Source organism: Vulpes lagopus, chromosome 6 (genome assembly GCF_018345385.1).
Source record: "Vulpes lagopus strain Blue_001 chromosome 6, ASM1834538v1, whole genome shotgun sequence".
Classification (NCBI taxonomy): Eukaryota; Metazoa; Chordata; class Mammalia; order Carnivora; family Canidae; genus Vulpes; species Vulpes lagopus.
In genome coordinates, this window is record NC_054829.1 from 97427419 (window position 1) to 97444112 (window position 16694).

General features: G+C 37.1%; 1 protein-coding gene across 3 annotated transcripts in view; it reads left to right on the forward strand.

The window, feature by feature from the left end:
* Positions 1-16694, forward strand: part of C6H4orf17 (chromosome 6 C4orf17 homolog) — an 89577-nt gene that overhangs the window by 59675 nt on the left and 13208 nt on the right. For all 3 annotated transcript variants that reach the window (XM_041759801.1, XM_041759800.1, XM_041759799.1), the window contains exons 3-5: positions 2693-2912; positions 11239-11448; positions 14001-14065. In XM_041759801.1, coding sequence (XP_041615735.1) covers positions 2786-2912; positions 11239-11448; positions 14001-14065 — 402 coding nt within the window. In that variant the 5' untranslated portion in view covers positions 2693-2785. The remainder of the gene's footprint in view (positions 1-2692; positions 2913-11238; positions 11449-14000; positions 14066-16694) is intronic.

The following is a 16694-nucleotide window of genomic DNA, read 5'->3' on the forward strand; positions in this document are numbered from 1 at the left end:
CCAAGATTTTGAAATACAGGCAGTGAGGCAAGACCAAACATATTTACTAATAATAGCCAAAATATTCATGTTTGCAAGTTGTTTAGCTTTTAAAAGGAATTAGTATAAAGAATGGTAGGTTTTCTAATACTGTCTCTAGGCGTTAGTTGCAATGCCATGTGCCTGCATGGCATCTTTGGAAAGATTGGAGTTAAAACCTGTTTATAAAGCTCTTCTGAGCATCAGTTATTGACACACCATAGTTGCAGTGATTGAAAATGTATTTAGAACTTTGCTTCTCCCCAAGTGTGGAATGCATTCTTTAAAATCTGAATGTGCATTGGGGACATGTCTTTTCTTGTGAACATCGCCTGTCATGTGCACCATGGTGGGGAAAATAGGTTGAGAACTGCTGCTCCATATTATACTGCAAATACCTAGTAAGCTAAAATAGTGAAAACAAGTGTGTGTGTGTATTTTGTTTTCTTTCGTATCTTTTGTTTGTTTGGGTTTCTTTTTAAAAAAAATACATATTATTTTACAAAACTGTATCTGGGCTCTAGTAAATAACCACAGCACATTTATAGAAGTTATTATAACTGATTTAGTTTACAGAATCCATCTGTGATATACATTGGCCAGTTTTGCATTGATGGGTTTCTCTAATACTGGTTTAAGAAAATCTTTAGTCATTTCATTATAAAGTAAATGAGATTTCTGATTATCTAATAAAGATAATATTTGTTTAAACAAATTCTTTTCTGGCCTCCTGTTAATTCCTTATTTAAATAATATGTTCTTTTAATATTTTTATTGTCTATGGGGAAAAAAACCTTTCATAAGAATGATTCATTTCTTTTGAGTTTATAAGTCTTAAAAAGTTACAATCCAAAATCAATACTTATAATAAAGAGAAATCTTACTAGAAAAATATTATTCTAAGCTAATTCATGAACTGTGGAATGATATCCATTAAAATAAATGAGAAATGAATTATCAAAGAGTGTTAAAATCAATATAGGCACTAGGTGTAAGAGAAAGATGTGGGCCATTATTAATAGTAACTAAAATAGTTTTACTTTTCTTTAGATTTGAGGTAGTTGCTTCTTTTTCAATTAATAGGCTTTATATTTTAGCATAGTTCTTAAGTTTACAGAGAAATTGAGCAGAAAGCATAGGGAGTTCCTTATATCCTACCTACCCAGTCTCCCATATTATTCACATCTTGCATTAGTGTGGTTACTTGTTATGATTGATACACCAATATCATACATTATTATCAACTGAAGTCCATAGTTTATTTTTTTTTCATTTTTTTAAAATTTTTATCCATTTATGATAGTCACAGAGAGAGGCAGAGACACAGGCAGAGGGAGAAGCAGGCTCCATGCACCGGGAGCCCGATGTGGGACTCGATCCCGGGTCTCCAGGACCGCGCCCTGGGCCAAAGGCAGGCGCCAAACCGCTGCGCCACCCAGGGATCCCCATAGTTTATTTTTTTAAATGTGACTTAAGCCGTGCTTTATTTTTTTTTTTTAAAGATTTTATTTATTTATTCATGAGAGACACACACACACACAGAGAGAGAGAGAGGCGCAGAGACACAGGCAGAGCGAGAAGCAGGTTCCATGCAAGGAGCCTGATGTGGGAGTCGATCCCGGGTCTCCAGGATCACACCCCGGGCTGCAGGCGGCGCTAAACCACTGCGCCACCGGGGCTGCCGAAGTCCATAGTTTACATTAGCATCCACTGTGTGTTGTACAGTTCTGTGAGTATCAACAAATGCATAATGTCATGTATCTGCAATTAGTTTAGAGCAGTATACTATAGGCTAGAGTCACTGCCCTGAAAATCCCCTGTGCTCCACCTATCCATTATTCCCCTATTTCCCCTCTGGAACTCCTGGCAACCACTGATGTTTTTACTATATTCATAGTTTTGCTTCTTCCAAAATGTCATATAGTTGGAATCATACAGGATGTAGGCTCTTCATATTGGCTACTTAGCAATATACATTTAATGTTCTTCCATGTTTTTTCATTACCAGTGGGAAATGGTGGCAAAACAGTACAGCCACTTTTGAACACAGGTTGGAAGTTTCTTATAAAGCTACACTTTGTATACTTTTGTCATATGATCCAGCAATTGCACTCCTAGGTGTTTACCCAAAGGAGTTGAAATCATGTCTGCACAGAAACCTACACATGAGTGTTTATTCATAATTGCTGAAAAATGGAAGCAATCAAGGTGTTCCTGGTTATTCTGTACAACTTTGTCCTGAGTTATTCATTTATCTTATTTCCAAAAGCCTAAGTTTAAATCAGACTTTCAATATGTTTATGTATCATATCATAATATGAAAGGTGCATTAATGTAAAGCATATTTGTGGGTATTATATTTTAAAGCTATCATCTTCATTTACTGTATCAAAATTAATAACCATGTTATGTATTTTTTTTTACCATGTTATGCATTTTTATGTTGGTAAGTTAACAAAGTAACCTTAGATATTTTAATGTTTTGAACTTTCTGGGGAAAAATTCTTCTGTTCCACGTATGCCTGTATTTATTTCAATGGTTACAAAAATTTGGTCTGAAAGTAAAATAGCCTTATATTGCTTTGACAGGAGAAACAATTTAGAGCAAACAAAGAAGAAGAAATGTTTGACATATAAGGAAATGTCAAGAATGATTGTTGCTCTGTGATTTCAGGGTCTAAGCACCTCTGGAAGTGAGGTTAACAGGGTAGAACCTGAAGACCTTTTGCAGCAACAGTGGAGAGGGGCAAACCAACACCCCAGGAACATGAGCCTCAAATCCCCAATGTCTGCTGTCCCATTTGAGAGCAAAGGCAGCCATATTATGGCTAGAAATGGAGGCTGTTTTCTAGTCCGGCACACCCCTCATCCCAGGAGAGTCTGCCACATAAAAGGTAAGGTGACTTAAGGTCCTAGAATGTCTCTCTCTCCCTACATTTGGGCTACTTGATAATTCTGGTGAGTAAACACAGGGATGCTGTTCAAAATATGTAACTAATGGTGAGGCATAGGTATTGACCATTGAGACCTGATACCAGCCTTGGAATTAGAGCAGAGCCTGCAGGCATCCTCTATGCCAGGCATTAGCCCTGAGATTTCTTGACTGTTAGAAAACAGGCCTGGAGAGGTGCCAGAGAGCTCACAGCAACTGACCAATTGGTATAAAAATATTTCAATATTTTAACAAATTGCATGGCCGCTAAATATTAGCCCTGGAGAAGCATGTATTTTACCCTCTAGCTCTTTTTTCCCCCTTCCCCCCCTTTCTTTATCTTCTTTCTCCCCTTCCTTTTTCCTTCTTTCCCTTCCTCCCTCCCTCCATCTCTCCTTTCCTCCATGTTTCCCTCATGTCTTCCCTCCCTTTCATTCTTTCACATTTTAAAATTTAGTTTCTGTAGCACCATATATTCCTAATTCCCCCCCTCTTTCTCTGACTTCTTCCCAGACTTTTTTTTTTTTCCTGAATACTCTGTAGTAAATGTTGGAGTCCCTCACAGCCCAGTCCTTGGCCATTTTCTCTTTAATTTATCCCATGACCCTAGTCCAATTGACTCATTCACATGTTTCAAATACTGTCTATAGGCCAAGTACTTTCAAATGTGTATCTTAGACTCAGACTTCTCTTCTAAGATTGAGACCTCCATAATCAACTGCCTACTTGACCTATATGTGAGGTGCTGGATGCTTCATGGACACCTTGAATGTTGCTCTTTGAAACTGAACTCTTGATCTTTCTTCAAAAGTGTGTTTCTCCAACTAGTCTACCTTAATTAGTAAATGGTATTATACATTTTGGTCCCTTCTTGAGCTCCTTCCTTTCCTTGCTTTCCTCTTGCAATACTTCCCTTGATCTTGTCACATTTTCTCCTAAATATTTTTCAAATTAAGTCACTTCTCTCCATGGCCACTGTTACAGCTCCATTCTAGGCCATTATTATCTCTTGGTCTGACTACTACGTTTGCAATTTGTAGCCTCCTAACTGCTCTATTTCCACCCCTGCCCTCATCCAATCCACTCTCCACAGAACAAGAAAGATTATATTAAAATGCAAATTAACTGCTTAAATGTCGTACTCAAAACCCTTCAAAACCTTCCCATGCACTTAGGATAACATCTATCTTGACTAGACTAAAATGCTCCCTATGATGTGGCCTCTGCTTCCTATGACTCATCTACTATCATTACCCACCCACCTACCCATCTTCATTATACATATGCCACACTGGACTTGCCTAAGTTCTTTGAACACATAATAAGACCTTTCCCAGCTCTGGATTTTCACTCATACTATTTCCTCTTGCTACAAAACTCCCTCATTATTTGCTGTTTCTTATTTTTCAGGTTTTGGTTAAGTGTAACTTAAAAGAGACATTCTAGGCTCCACATGCTCAATCTAAATTAAATTTCCTTACGGTATATTCTCATAGTACTTTATCAGAGGACTTGTCTTAGATCGGGTTCTCTGTAAATAGACTCTGGATTGGAGATTTGTGTGAAAGATGTTTATTGGAGAATGCTCTTAGGAACAACATGTATAGGAAGCCAGGGAAGCAGGATTGGGCAGAGGTTAAACTGTGATACAGACAAAAGAGGTCTCAATTAGCCCTATAAGGAGCCATGGACAGCTCTGTAGAAGGGTCTCAGCTTGAAGCAAGGGGGTCAGGCCTTTATAATCCCCATCAATCACTCATTGGTCAAGTTTCCATCGTGTATGAGAGCTGTCTTCAGCGGACAGCTGTTCCCAGAGAGGGACTCAGCATGAGCCGTCAGTAGCTGACATAACTGTCAAGTGGGCAGATGAATGTGTTGGGCCTGAAGGCATGGTTTGGGTAGATGCATCTCCACATCTACTACAGCAATTATTGCAGCTTATGACTAAATATTTTTATTTGATTATTATCAAATATCTTCCACTAATTTGTGAGCTCCTTGAAAACACATGTGAAAAAAAAAAGAAAGAAAGAAAACACATGTGTCTGTTTTGCTCACCACTTATTTCTGTTTCCTAGAGTGGCTGTCACATGGGAGGTACTAGATAATTCTTGTGGAAGGAAAGAAGGAAGCTTAAATTACATCCAGATAAAATTTAGATCTTCTGATAGATTTTAAAGAGAGTTCATATTCTACTTCAGCTATCTAGTTGTGAATCCTTGACTAAGTGATTTCATTTAAAAAAAAATTCATTCTAGCTATATTGTAGAAAGTGGAAGAGAAACAGGGACCTAAGTAGAGCTTGAGAGATAAGTTAAAAGGCTGAATCAGTCATCCAAGAGAGAGGGATGGGCCAGGGAAGACAACAGAACAGAGAAGTGAAGATTAAATTTTGGGGTTTAGAGCAAGAGAAAAGCCCAGATGAGCAGCACAGAGAAAGCCATCAGAGCGTTATGAGATAAAACAAGATTCAGTGAGAATGGCTGGGTGGCTATCAAAGACAAATTTCTAAAGAAGATCAGGAAAAAAAAAAGGCCAAGAGAAAGAAAATAGATATTACAACAAAGAAGTCATAGATGACTTACAACCTATTGTCTTGGCAAAATCTGATGACGGGATTTTTCAAAATCCACATGAGAAAAACATTGCATTTAATTAGAACGCTTTTCTCTATGAAGGCAAATACTACCAAAATGAGTGTAATATTTTTTCTGACTTTCAAATACTTGGAAGTACTTGATATATAACTCCTGTATATGTTAATTCACATTCTGCCTTGAATTATCTTATACCTATAATACAACATAAAACTATTGGCAGGCAAGGGACTGTTATGTCTTCAAATCCCCTATAACGCCTACCACAAAGCCTTGCTTATAGTAATGTGTCCACATATAAATATATGTTCAATTAAATAGAAAATTTTCTTTAGAAATCTTTCAAGGTTATCCCTGCTAATTCTAGAAAGCCTAGTAACTGGAATTATAGGAGGAAGAGAAGAGCAGCAAACTACTTTGAGTTAACAGCTATGTGCTTTGAACCCACACTCAGCACAAGGACACTACAACTAGTTTCCTTAGTTTTACCCCAGAGATAATTCTTACAGTCCATTTTACCCACATGAAATGTTTTAGTCCGTGAGACATAATGTTATTTTCATAGATAAATCCTTAAAAAATTAAGTCATCAGTAAGTTTATTCAGTCTAAGAAATGTCAAAATCTGTTTGTGATACATATGTGCACTTTGCCAGCAATACAACATAAGCCAGTTTCTGCTCACAATGTAGTTGAAGGAGATAGTAATACCAGAAAAAAAATTATGATGCACTGTGTTATGTGCAATGATAGAAGTATGCTGAAAGTTCAGATGTAATACAGAGCTAGGGAAGCCACTGGAAGAATGCCAAGAATGCATTTCACAGAGGTTTTGACAGAGAGACACATGATAAACATTAAGAAGAAACAATTAGCAGGACTTGAGGATTTATTGGACTTAAGGATGGAATAAGAAGTCTAGAATTGCTACTAATTTTTTTGTTGGTTTGGTTTATTGACTGGGTGGATAGTCGACCAACTATTAGTCTTGAGCATATCAGTGGAAGAGCATTTGTAGGAGGTAAGATTAAAACCTTCATTTCAGACAAACACATCAAACATTGATGTACCATTGGACATCAATGAATGGACATCAACTGAATGGTCAGATACATTCAGGAGTAACTGACCAAGTAGAGAAATGGCTATAAGGACTTGGAGCCTAAGGACTGATTGAGGCTGTAAAGTAGATTTGAAAAGTAAGAGCATATTCGTTAAAACAGTAATGTTATTGCCCAAGAAAGCAAAGAAATCCCAACAGAACTCTGAAAAACACAGGGATTAACTCTGACACGGTCTGAAAAGAAAGAGTAGAGATGTTGGGATAGAAAACATCATCTCTGAAAATGAAGAAAGATGATTTTTTAAAAAGAGGGAACAGTGCATATATAGAAGATGAAAATTTTCCATATAATTCTTTTTTTTTAAAAGATTTTATCTATTTTTTCATGAGAGACAGAGAGAAGGAGAGAGAGAGAGAGAGAGAGAGAGAGGCAGAGACACAAGTAGGCTCCATGCAGGGAGCCTGACATGGGACTTGATCCCCGGTCTCCAGGATCAGGCCCTGGGATGAAGGTGGTGCTAAACCGCTGAGCCCCCAAGGCTTCCCAACATTTAATTCACAAACTAGTGATCTCTACAACCTCTTCTATTACATAGAATAGGGAAAGTTTAAATTTATAGAGATAAAATCTTACATTTGCTTGGCAGAAGATTTTAGACTGTATTCTGAGGGGTCCTAGAGATCTGGGCAAGAGGCAAAGATAGAGTAAAATGTGTTTGAACAAAGGGCACAGTAGCCAAAGAAAGTTGAATATCACTACTGCATGGCAAAAAGATTATATTTTGTCATGGGATTAACTAAGGCTTTTCAGAACTTTAGCTAAAGCCAAATTTTGAGATCATCTACACATGACTTGCTAAGAGGAAACTTAAAAACTAGTCTTACGATGTTAGCCTATCTCTAGGCTCTTTTGCTTTAGAGAGGAGTAAAAAAGTTCATAGAAAGGAAACAAAGTGAAGATTTCTTTGAAGAGTCATTGGGGTGCTGTGTCCTTCCCTCCCCTTCATGAGGAGCAGTACAGCCTTCACCTGTACCTGCAGAGCTTTGCTGGGAATCCTTTGTGGAGAATGTCTAGAGAGGAGACAGATCTCACTAAACAGCTAGCTCTGTGCCTGTGCTGTTCCTGGTCTGCCCCACACTCTTTCTGCAGTGGATTATGGGGAGACTATTCCTGGAGTGAACTTGTTCTATATTTTCTATGTTTATGGAGGACACAGAGAATGGTGTCTGATTGTCTTCTAAAATCTCAAGACAGGGGATACCTGGGTGGCTCAGGGTGTGATCCCGCAGTCCTAGGATTGAGTCTCATATTGGGCTCCCTGCATGGAGCCTGCTTCTCCCTCTGCCTGTGTCTCTGCCTCTCTCTCTGTCTCTCATGAATAAATAAATAAAATCTTTTAAAAATGAAATGAAATAAAATCTCAGGACAAGAGCTGACTAGAGCTGGCTAAAGCTTGCTGGGTCAGCAGCACAGACCGGGATTGAGCTGCTGTCACACGGATGACCAGGCAAAGGATCTTGTTTCCTGGGGGTTAGAGTGGAAACTCAGGAGGAAGCAGGTTGAGAACTGTCTTGCAAGGACCCAGCCCAAGAGGACTAACTGCTATAATAGGACAACTCCAGGCAAAAGGCTGGTGACATTTGCCTGGGGTGAAGGTGGGATGGAAGAGATGTTAGTAATTATCTGGTAGGTACCTTTTCCACGACAGTGAACAGTGTCAGAGTTTTCCTCAGCCAGGAGTCTCCAAGGAACCCACAAAAATACTTCATGAGAGAAAGAGCCAGCATTTCTTCTCTGCCTCACAGATCTGCTTTCACAGATCCCTCAACAGTTAATTAAAACCATTAACGCAAGTAAGACTGTATGTATCCCTTTCAGCATTTCTTCATCCTCCACCCCAACTCCAGAAGAGCTGAAAGCAGTGAATGGGGAAGGAAGAGTGGAAGGGCAAGGTAGTGGAAAAACAGACTACACCCCCACTCCCCTGTTGGTCTGTAGAAGCTGGATCATCCTTGGCCTGTAGAGGAGAGTGTGAAATGGAATACTAATACTTTTATAGCACTAGCTATCCTGACAGTAAATATCTGGCATTCTTGATGGAAAGTTTTGTGCACAATCAAAATTATTGCAGTTACTTGTTATTTTTAAAGTCAATTTTAAAATAACCATCCCAAACCTTTTTGTTTTAACATTTAAAATTCAACTTATACATTTTATTATTTTACTTATAAATTAGAAAATTTTAACAATCACTTCAAGGAAGTCTTTGATTAATATTTAGTCCCATTTACACACTTATTAAAAAAACACCTTTAAAGGTTTAAATGTAAATTACTCATTAAATAGACTTGGTTCTTTTAAAATATTTCACATCCTTATCATGTGAATTCTCATCAAGGTACAAATAACTCCTGTAAATTAAATAAATTAAACTTATAAATATAGAAAAATACATTATTTAAAACATTTCTTTACTGTTTACCAACTTAATTATATTCTCATATTTTCCTGCTTAAATATTATATACACATATGCAATGGTTTTTACTAAACTTAACTCATGAATAAGAATAGTGTGTATTTTTCTTCTTTTCTTTTCTTTTTATTTTTTTAAAGATTTTATTTATTTATTCATGAGAGACAGAGAGAGAGACAGAGAGACAGAGAGAGAGGCAGAGACACAGGCAGAGGGAGAAGCAGGTTCCACACGGGGAGCCCAATGTAGGACTCGATCCCAGGACTCCAGGATCACACCCTGGGCCAAAGGCAGGCAGGCGCTAAACCACTGAGCCATCCAGGCGTCCCTTTTTCTTATTTTGTCATGTCTATCTTCTATTTGGAACCTTCCTGATGTTAAAGCACACCATCAACGAAACAATCATCTCGGGAAAAAAATTCGTTACTTTCTCATAAACTGGGTTTGTATATCAATCAGAAAATTAGGCAGGAATGTGAGATTTGAACCTTCACCTGGCACTCTCTGAAAGGTGAGTCCTTCCAAATCATAACCTCAACAGATGGCCATGCCCCATAAGAGGAGCCAGTCCTTCCTGAGCCCAAGACACCATTACCTAATTTTCCTGTATATTCAAGGAAGTTGATGAAATTCCTGCTGATACTGTCCTCAATCTCCTTCACTGCTGGGCTGGTTTTTACATTTCCCTGACTAGCTTTAAATCATTTAATATTGTCCCATTTGACTCTGAAGCCACTTTAATGCCATTGCACTTTATACATTTCTTATGGAATTCTAGAATCTAAATTCTTTCATATTACTTATTACCATTTTTAATTAAAGAAGGTAGAGAAAATAGGAATTTCTCTATTGATTTGTTTCTATGTTAATATTTTATTTCATTTGGTAGGCAATTTTTCACTATGCACCTGGGTCATTCACTATCTCAAGTGTTTAAGATAAAATGGTAAGATGTGATGCTACCTTCAAAAATTTTATTCTCATTCTATTGGGAATCATTAAATTTCTAAGTATCAGACTAAATAAAAGCTTTATATTTGGCTGTGTCATTCATTCATTTGATAAATAATCGTAGAGCATCTACTTTGTGTCTAGGCACTATTCTAGACACTGGCGATAGACTGGCAAACAAAACAGATGAAATACATGCTTTCATGAAGCTTACATTCTAGGACAGCTCAGCCCAGCCATGTGCAAACAGATATAATAGGTGACAAATGCTACTGGAAGAATAAAAAAACCATAAAGGGACAGAGTATGATGGGATACATTTCAGACAGGGTTTTAAGCAAAGACCTTTTTGGTATAATTTGAGCAGATAGATAAGAAGGGGTAGACTGATGGGCCTAGAAGGAAATTTAGAAGAATGGGCAAGCATGAAAAATGCTATTCGGAAGCTTCCTATGCAATTTCTTGGAAACAAAGCAACCACTTATTCCTCTCTCTCATAATTTATTGTTTAACATTGAGCAAAGCCCCTTACACCTTCATTTCCTAAGCTGTCCAATATGTCATGACATGGCATTGACACCAAAAAGAGGATCTGCCTATAATTCAATATATGAGCCAAAAGCAAATAACCGTTACAGGAGAGTGAAGGACCTAGAAGGCTTGGACATGAGGAAGGTGGTTCCTTTGTACCATATTTTCCTTCCTTTCCTCCCTCACATTCTACTTCATCCTGCCTCCCATTCCTAGCTCCTGTGGCTGTTTATACCTTCTGCCAGGACAAAAACAGAGCCAGCGTATGTCTTTTCAGAAGCCTTGTTGTACTGAGACACTTTGGATGTTTTCAAACACCTGAATGTGATATTCATGGGGAGGGCTAACACAATTCCTTGACCATCAAGACTTGGGAAATGAGAAGTCCATCTGGGATAGAGACAGATCTGTTGCACTTGACTCTCACACCAAGATCAAAGATGTGAGCCTGGTTCTCAAGGCCAACCAGATGGCAGAACATTTTAAGGGAACATGTATTGCAAAAATAACTTGCTACACTGACCTTCAAAGAATATCCACCCAGCCCTGGTCCATACAATTTGTAGTCTGACATCTTAGGGACACTTAATGATATCTGGTTGGGAACTGGCTGATCATTCAAAGAAAATCTGCCAAAAACCTAATGTGGTTGTTCTGTTATCCTTACCTAGGTTTGAATAACATTCCCATCTGTACCGTGAATGATGATGAGAATGCACTGGGAACATTGTGGGGTGTTGGCCAGTTCAACCACTTAGAGAAGGATGAGACACCATTTGCCAAATGCAGTTACCCACCCAGCACTGCAGCCCTGGAGAGCCCTGCCAGAGGAGTCTCACCAGCCCCAAACAATGTCAAGGTGCCCCCACGGCCTCATTCTGGTGAGTCCCTTGCAACTAATGACATCTTTCCTGAGGCTTCCTGTGAACTATCAGGGGTGACAGGGGAGAGGAGGATAGTCTCTATGATTGTTAATACAGCTGCAGTGATTTTATTTAAAAATCAGGAAATGTTCTCACTATGAAACAGGTTATTCATGATAAAAATTTTTCACTCATTTAATCTCATTTCAGTAGTTCAATAATGTTACTGAACATTATTATTGTCTTTATTATGTCCAAGACATATTTGGCGTGGTTCTAGTCTCTAATCCTGACAAAAGTATCTGAGAGGTACTAATAATGAATGTTTAGTCAACACTGAAAGGGAAACTACTGCGACAAAATGTGAGTCAGGGAAATGCAGTAGGGATGGACTTGTATGCTTCCACCTTCTCCCACTGGCCGGCCAGGTCCTGAAGGTCATGGCCCAGTGTTACTGCCTTCTGTGTCTCTGGTATTCTTGGTGTCTCTCCAGGTCCCAGCACAGTGTTTGGTCTTTAGTTAACTATTAATTAATGTTTATTGAATTGACTCAAAAAAGGATTATTCAGCAGCAAAGCATGATGACTATAGTTAACAGTATTGTATATATGGAAGTTACTAAAGTAGATTTAAAATTTTTCATCACAAGAAAAAAATTGGTGATTTTGTTGAGGGGCTGGTTAACTACACTTAACTGTGATAATCATTTTGTAATATATGCATATATCAAATCATTATGTTGTATATCTTACACTAATATATCTTAAAAAGCGTAGTATGGCCACATCTAAAGGGCTTGGTAAAATAGAAGGAATTCTGGATGGCGGAAACTGTATCCTGTTCTCTTTCTCTTGTCCCATCACTGAAAGTTTCAGGATACATGAAAATTGTTTTGGTACAGTGTGGTAAGATATATTCTCTTTCAAAAGAGGGATCATTAGTAGAGAGAACTTACTATGTGATTGCATTCTAAGGTCCTCACGCTTGTTAACTCATTTCATCCATTCAAGACTTCTTCCTCCTTACCCAGTAGCAATAAAGAATCAAAGCCCCCATTTTCCACCTTCTTTCTGGTGTTCCTTCTTACACCATAAACCCCAGAAACTTAATGATTATATTTGCTAGAGCCACCTGATGGGAGTTAGGTGTTGCCATCTGGTAAGGTTTATATGTCAGAAGGGGGGCTAAGGTCATCTTTTTGGTTGCTGTCTGATCTCAAGCATGACTGAGGACATGGGGTTTTCCTGCTACAATATCCCAGTGTTGCGCAGTTTTATGGGAGTCAGATGGCAAATTCAGTAGATATGCTGGCTTTCAGACTGCAGCAGTAACCCAGTGCCTCATGTTTAGCCTCACAGATGGTTGTGACAGCAACTGAGGTGTCAGTAGCATCCCGCCTCCCCTTCCCCCTGATTGTGATAAAGTCTGTGCTCCCCTGGATAGGTGGGGTGCAAGGTGCTGTTCTTGAAGTGATTTGTGAGGGTCAGCACCAGAGCTCACTGCTCCGGCCCTTGGAGTGATACTGCAAACACCCACTTCCCTGTCTCATTTACAGTTTTGCTTAAAATCGAGTGGCTTCTGTTTCCCACAACTGAACACTAGCTTAATAGACTCACCATCCATAATTTTGTTTTCCCTGCTTCCTTCCTGCTCTCTTCTGGAGAGAGATAACTCTACAATATTTTTCTTTTTTCAGCTAGAACTAATGAATTCAGTTACTATTGGGAAATGCACAAACTCTTTTTATCTTTTTTTAAAAATTTTTTTATTTTATTATTTATTTATGATAGTCATACAGAGAGAGAGAGAGAGAGAGAGAGAGAGAGGCAGAGACACAGGCAGAGGGAGAAGCAGGCTCCATGCACCGGGAGCCCGACGTGGGATTCGATCCCGGGTCTCCAGGATCGCGCCCTGGGCCAAAGGCAGGCGCCAAACCGCTGCGCCACCCAGGGATCCCCTATTTTTATCTTTTAAGAAATTGTGTTAACTGTGGCTTCAGTAAAAAAAGATTGCACCACTTACAGAGAATATATCTTTAAATTAATGCAAAGGGGAATTAAGCAAATATTTAAATTGTTTTAGGGTGATTTTGTTAGATGAGTTTATGAAATATGTAGAGTTGAGAGACTGATGAAATAAGAAATAAAATTAAAAATGTAATTATAACTCAACATGCATCTCTTTCTGGCCACAGGGAAAACAGCACACATATAATCTCTTTAATTAGGGAAAGTGACAGTTATATGGACAAGAAACAGAGAAAAATATGTCTTATACTGAAAAATGTACTTTAAAAAATTAGTTTATTCAGATCAAGAAAGCTCTTCCAGTCTTTCTTTATATCATCTTCCTGGGCATTGAATTCGTTTTATAAATGTAAATATATTTTTATTATGTTATTGTAGTATAAATCTACCTGCAAAATTTCCAATATTTGTAAACAGATCCCTGAGTTGACTTTATTTGAAATACAGATATACTTTCATTTATTTTAGCAACTGACATATGTGTCATGTGGTAGAGATTTTTTCAGTTTGATCTAAATATATTTTTCTGCAATATCATTTCAGAGCCCTGTAGAAAAATCAAGGAGTGCTTCAAAACTTCCAGTGAGAATCCCTTAGCAATTAAAAAGGTAAAGAAACAACTATTTACAGTTACCTATTTAGTTCAACTTCTGTTGTTTCTTCTCCTTTTCTTCACATACCTTTCTGAAAAGGCACACTTCACAATATTTTTTACAGCTTTTAAATGAAATTTTAAATTTATATTCAATTTAGATAGTTAATATATAACATATTAATTCCAGGGGTAGATTTCAGTGATTCATCAGTTGCATGTCACGCCCAGTGCTCATTATATCAAGTGCCCTCTTTTAGGCCCATCACCCAGTTACCTGATCCCCCACCCACTTTCCCTCCAACAACCCTCAGCTTGTTTCCTAGAGCCAAGAGTCTCTTATGGTTTGCCTCCCTCTCTTTCATCTTATTTGATTTTTCCTTCCCTTCCCCTATGTTCAACTGTTTTGTTTCTTAAATTCCACATATGAGTGAAATCATATGATATTTCTCTTTCTCTGACTTATTTTGCTTAGCTTATTACCCTCTACTTCCACCCACATTATTGCAAATGGCAAGATTTCATTCTTTTTGATAGCTGAGTACTATTCTGTGTATGTTTGTGTGCCCATACTACATCTTTATCCATTCATTCGTCAATGGACATCTGAGCTCTTTCCATATTTTGACTATTGTGAACATTACAGTTTAATTCAGGTAAAATTAACATGATATAGAAGGCACATATTGAGATTATGCAGTTTGATGAATTTTGACAAATATGTAATCTAGATAAAAATTATTTTGTCACGTGTACATTTTGCAAATATTTTCTTCCAGTCTGGGGCTTACCTTTTGTTTTTATAACAATGACTTTTGAGGAACCAAAATTTATAACTTTCATGAAGCCCCAATTTAAAATTTTTCTATCATAGTTTCAAATCCACACATCTACTGTGCCTTATTATAAAGGCTAACCCTCAAGTACAATGGTTAATAGAAGTAATGAAAGCAGACATTCCTGCTTAGGTGCTCTCATCACTTCTATTATATGATTATATGGTCTATAGAGATGCTCTGCTTCTCATTCCTGACAATGGGAATTTGTATCTTCTTTTTTCCCCCCTGATGAATCTAGCTAGAGGTTTGTTAATTTTATGGATCTTCTTAAAGAATAAGCTTTTCATTTCATTGGTGATAACTATTTTTCTGATTTTCTCTTTCTACTTTATTGATTTTGGCTCATGTTTTTATATAAGATGAAAGCTTAGGTCATTGATTTGAGACATTTTTCTTTTCTAATATGAGCATATATTATTATAATATTTTTATAAATACTACTTTGGCTGCATGCCCCAAATTTTATAATGATGAGTTTTCATTTTCATTCTGTTCAAAATACTTCCTAATTTACTCTTTAATTTCTTCTCCATGGGATACTTAAAATTATGTAATTTAATTCTCAAATATTTGGAGACTTTAAAGATACTTTATGAGGTTGATTTCCAATTTAATTCCATTGTGGTCAGAGAAGATACTTTGTATACTTTGAAACTTTGTAAATTTATTGAAACTTGTTATATGGCCCAGAATATGGTCAACCTTGATAAATCTTTGTGCTCACAAAAAGAATGCTCACTCTGCTATTGTTGGGTAGAATATAATATAAATACCATTTAAATTGGTTGCTACTGTCATTCAGGTCTTCTGTAGCCTTATTGATTTTGCTCTCTACTTATTCTATCCGTTATTAGGTGTTAAAATCCCTGACTATTGTAGTTTTCTATATTTCTCTTTTAATTTATATCAGTTTTTCAAGGACTCCAGTAGCACAGTTGGTTAGTACATGGTACTTTTGTCAATTTTTAGTCATATATTTTGAAGCTCTCTTATTAGGAGTATAACTATTTAGATTTGTTATATCCTTTTGATGAAATTACTCTTTTATCATTATAACATTATTCTCTTCAATCCTGATAGCGTTCTTTGATTTGAAATCTGTTTCATTATAGAACTCTTCAGGTTTTCTAATTCTTCTTGAAATTATTTTCAGTATGAATTTATTCATTTCATCTAAACATTCAAATGTATTGATAATGTTATATATAATAACATCATATTATTTTTAAAATATATGCAGTATCTGTAAGATGCACCTTTTTACCCATCAGTTTTGTTAATTTATGTCTTTGTCTTTCTTAATCAGTTTCCACAGAAGGTTATCGATTAGTATATCAAAAAACTAAATTCTGTGGGGTTTTCTATTCTCTATGTTGTCTTTTACCTCTTTTCATGCACAGACTTTATTACTCTTTACTTGACTCCTTTTATATTTCTAATATTTATATTTAGCTATAAATTTCTCTTTGAGGGTTGCCTTAGGTGCTTTCATAACCTTTATTATCAGCATTAAGTTAAAATTTTTTTCTAATTTGCACTATAATTTCTTTTTGCCTCATGACTTAGTTGCTGGACATTGTGTATGAAAAGTTATTTGTAGAAATCTGAAACTCATGATAAAAGTACTTTTTTCCAAAGAGAACTTTGTGCTTGCTTCTGTAGGAACCCAGAGACCCTACCAGCTTAGACTGACTTAAACCAAGTTCAAACCTTGATCTCAAGGTACATTTCTTCAAGGATCATTGCACTTCTAGGTCACCTTCGTATTCAGAGAGTAGCCCTTTGTCGGCCCTTATTTGGGTCCTG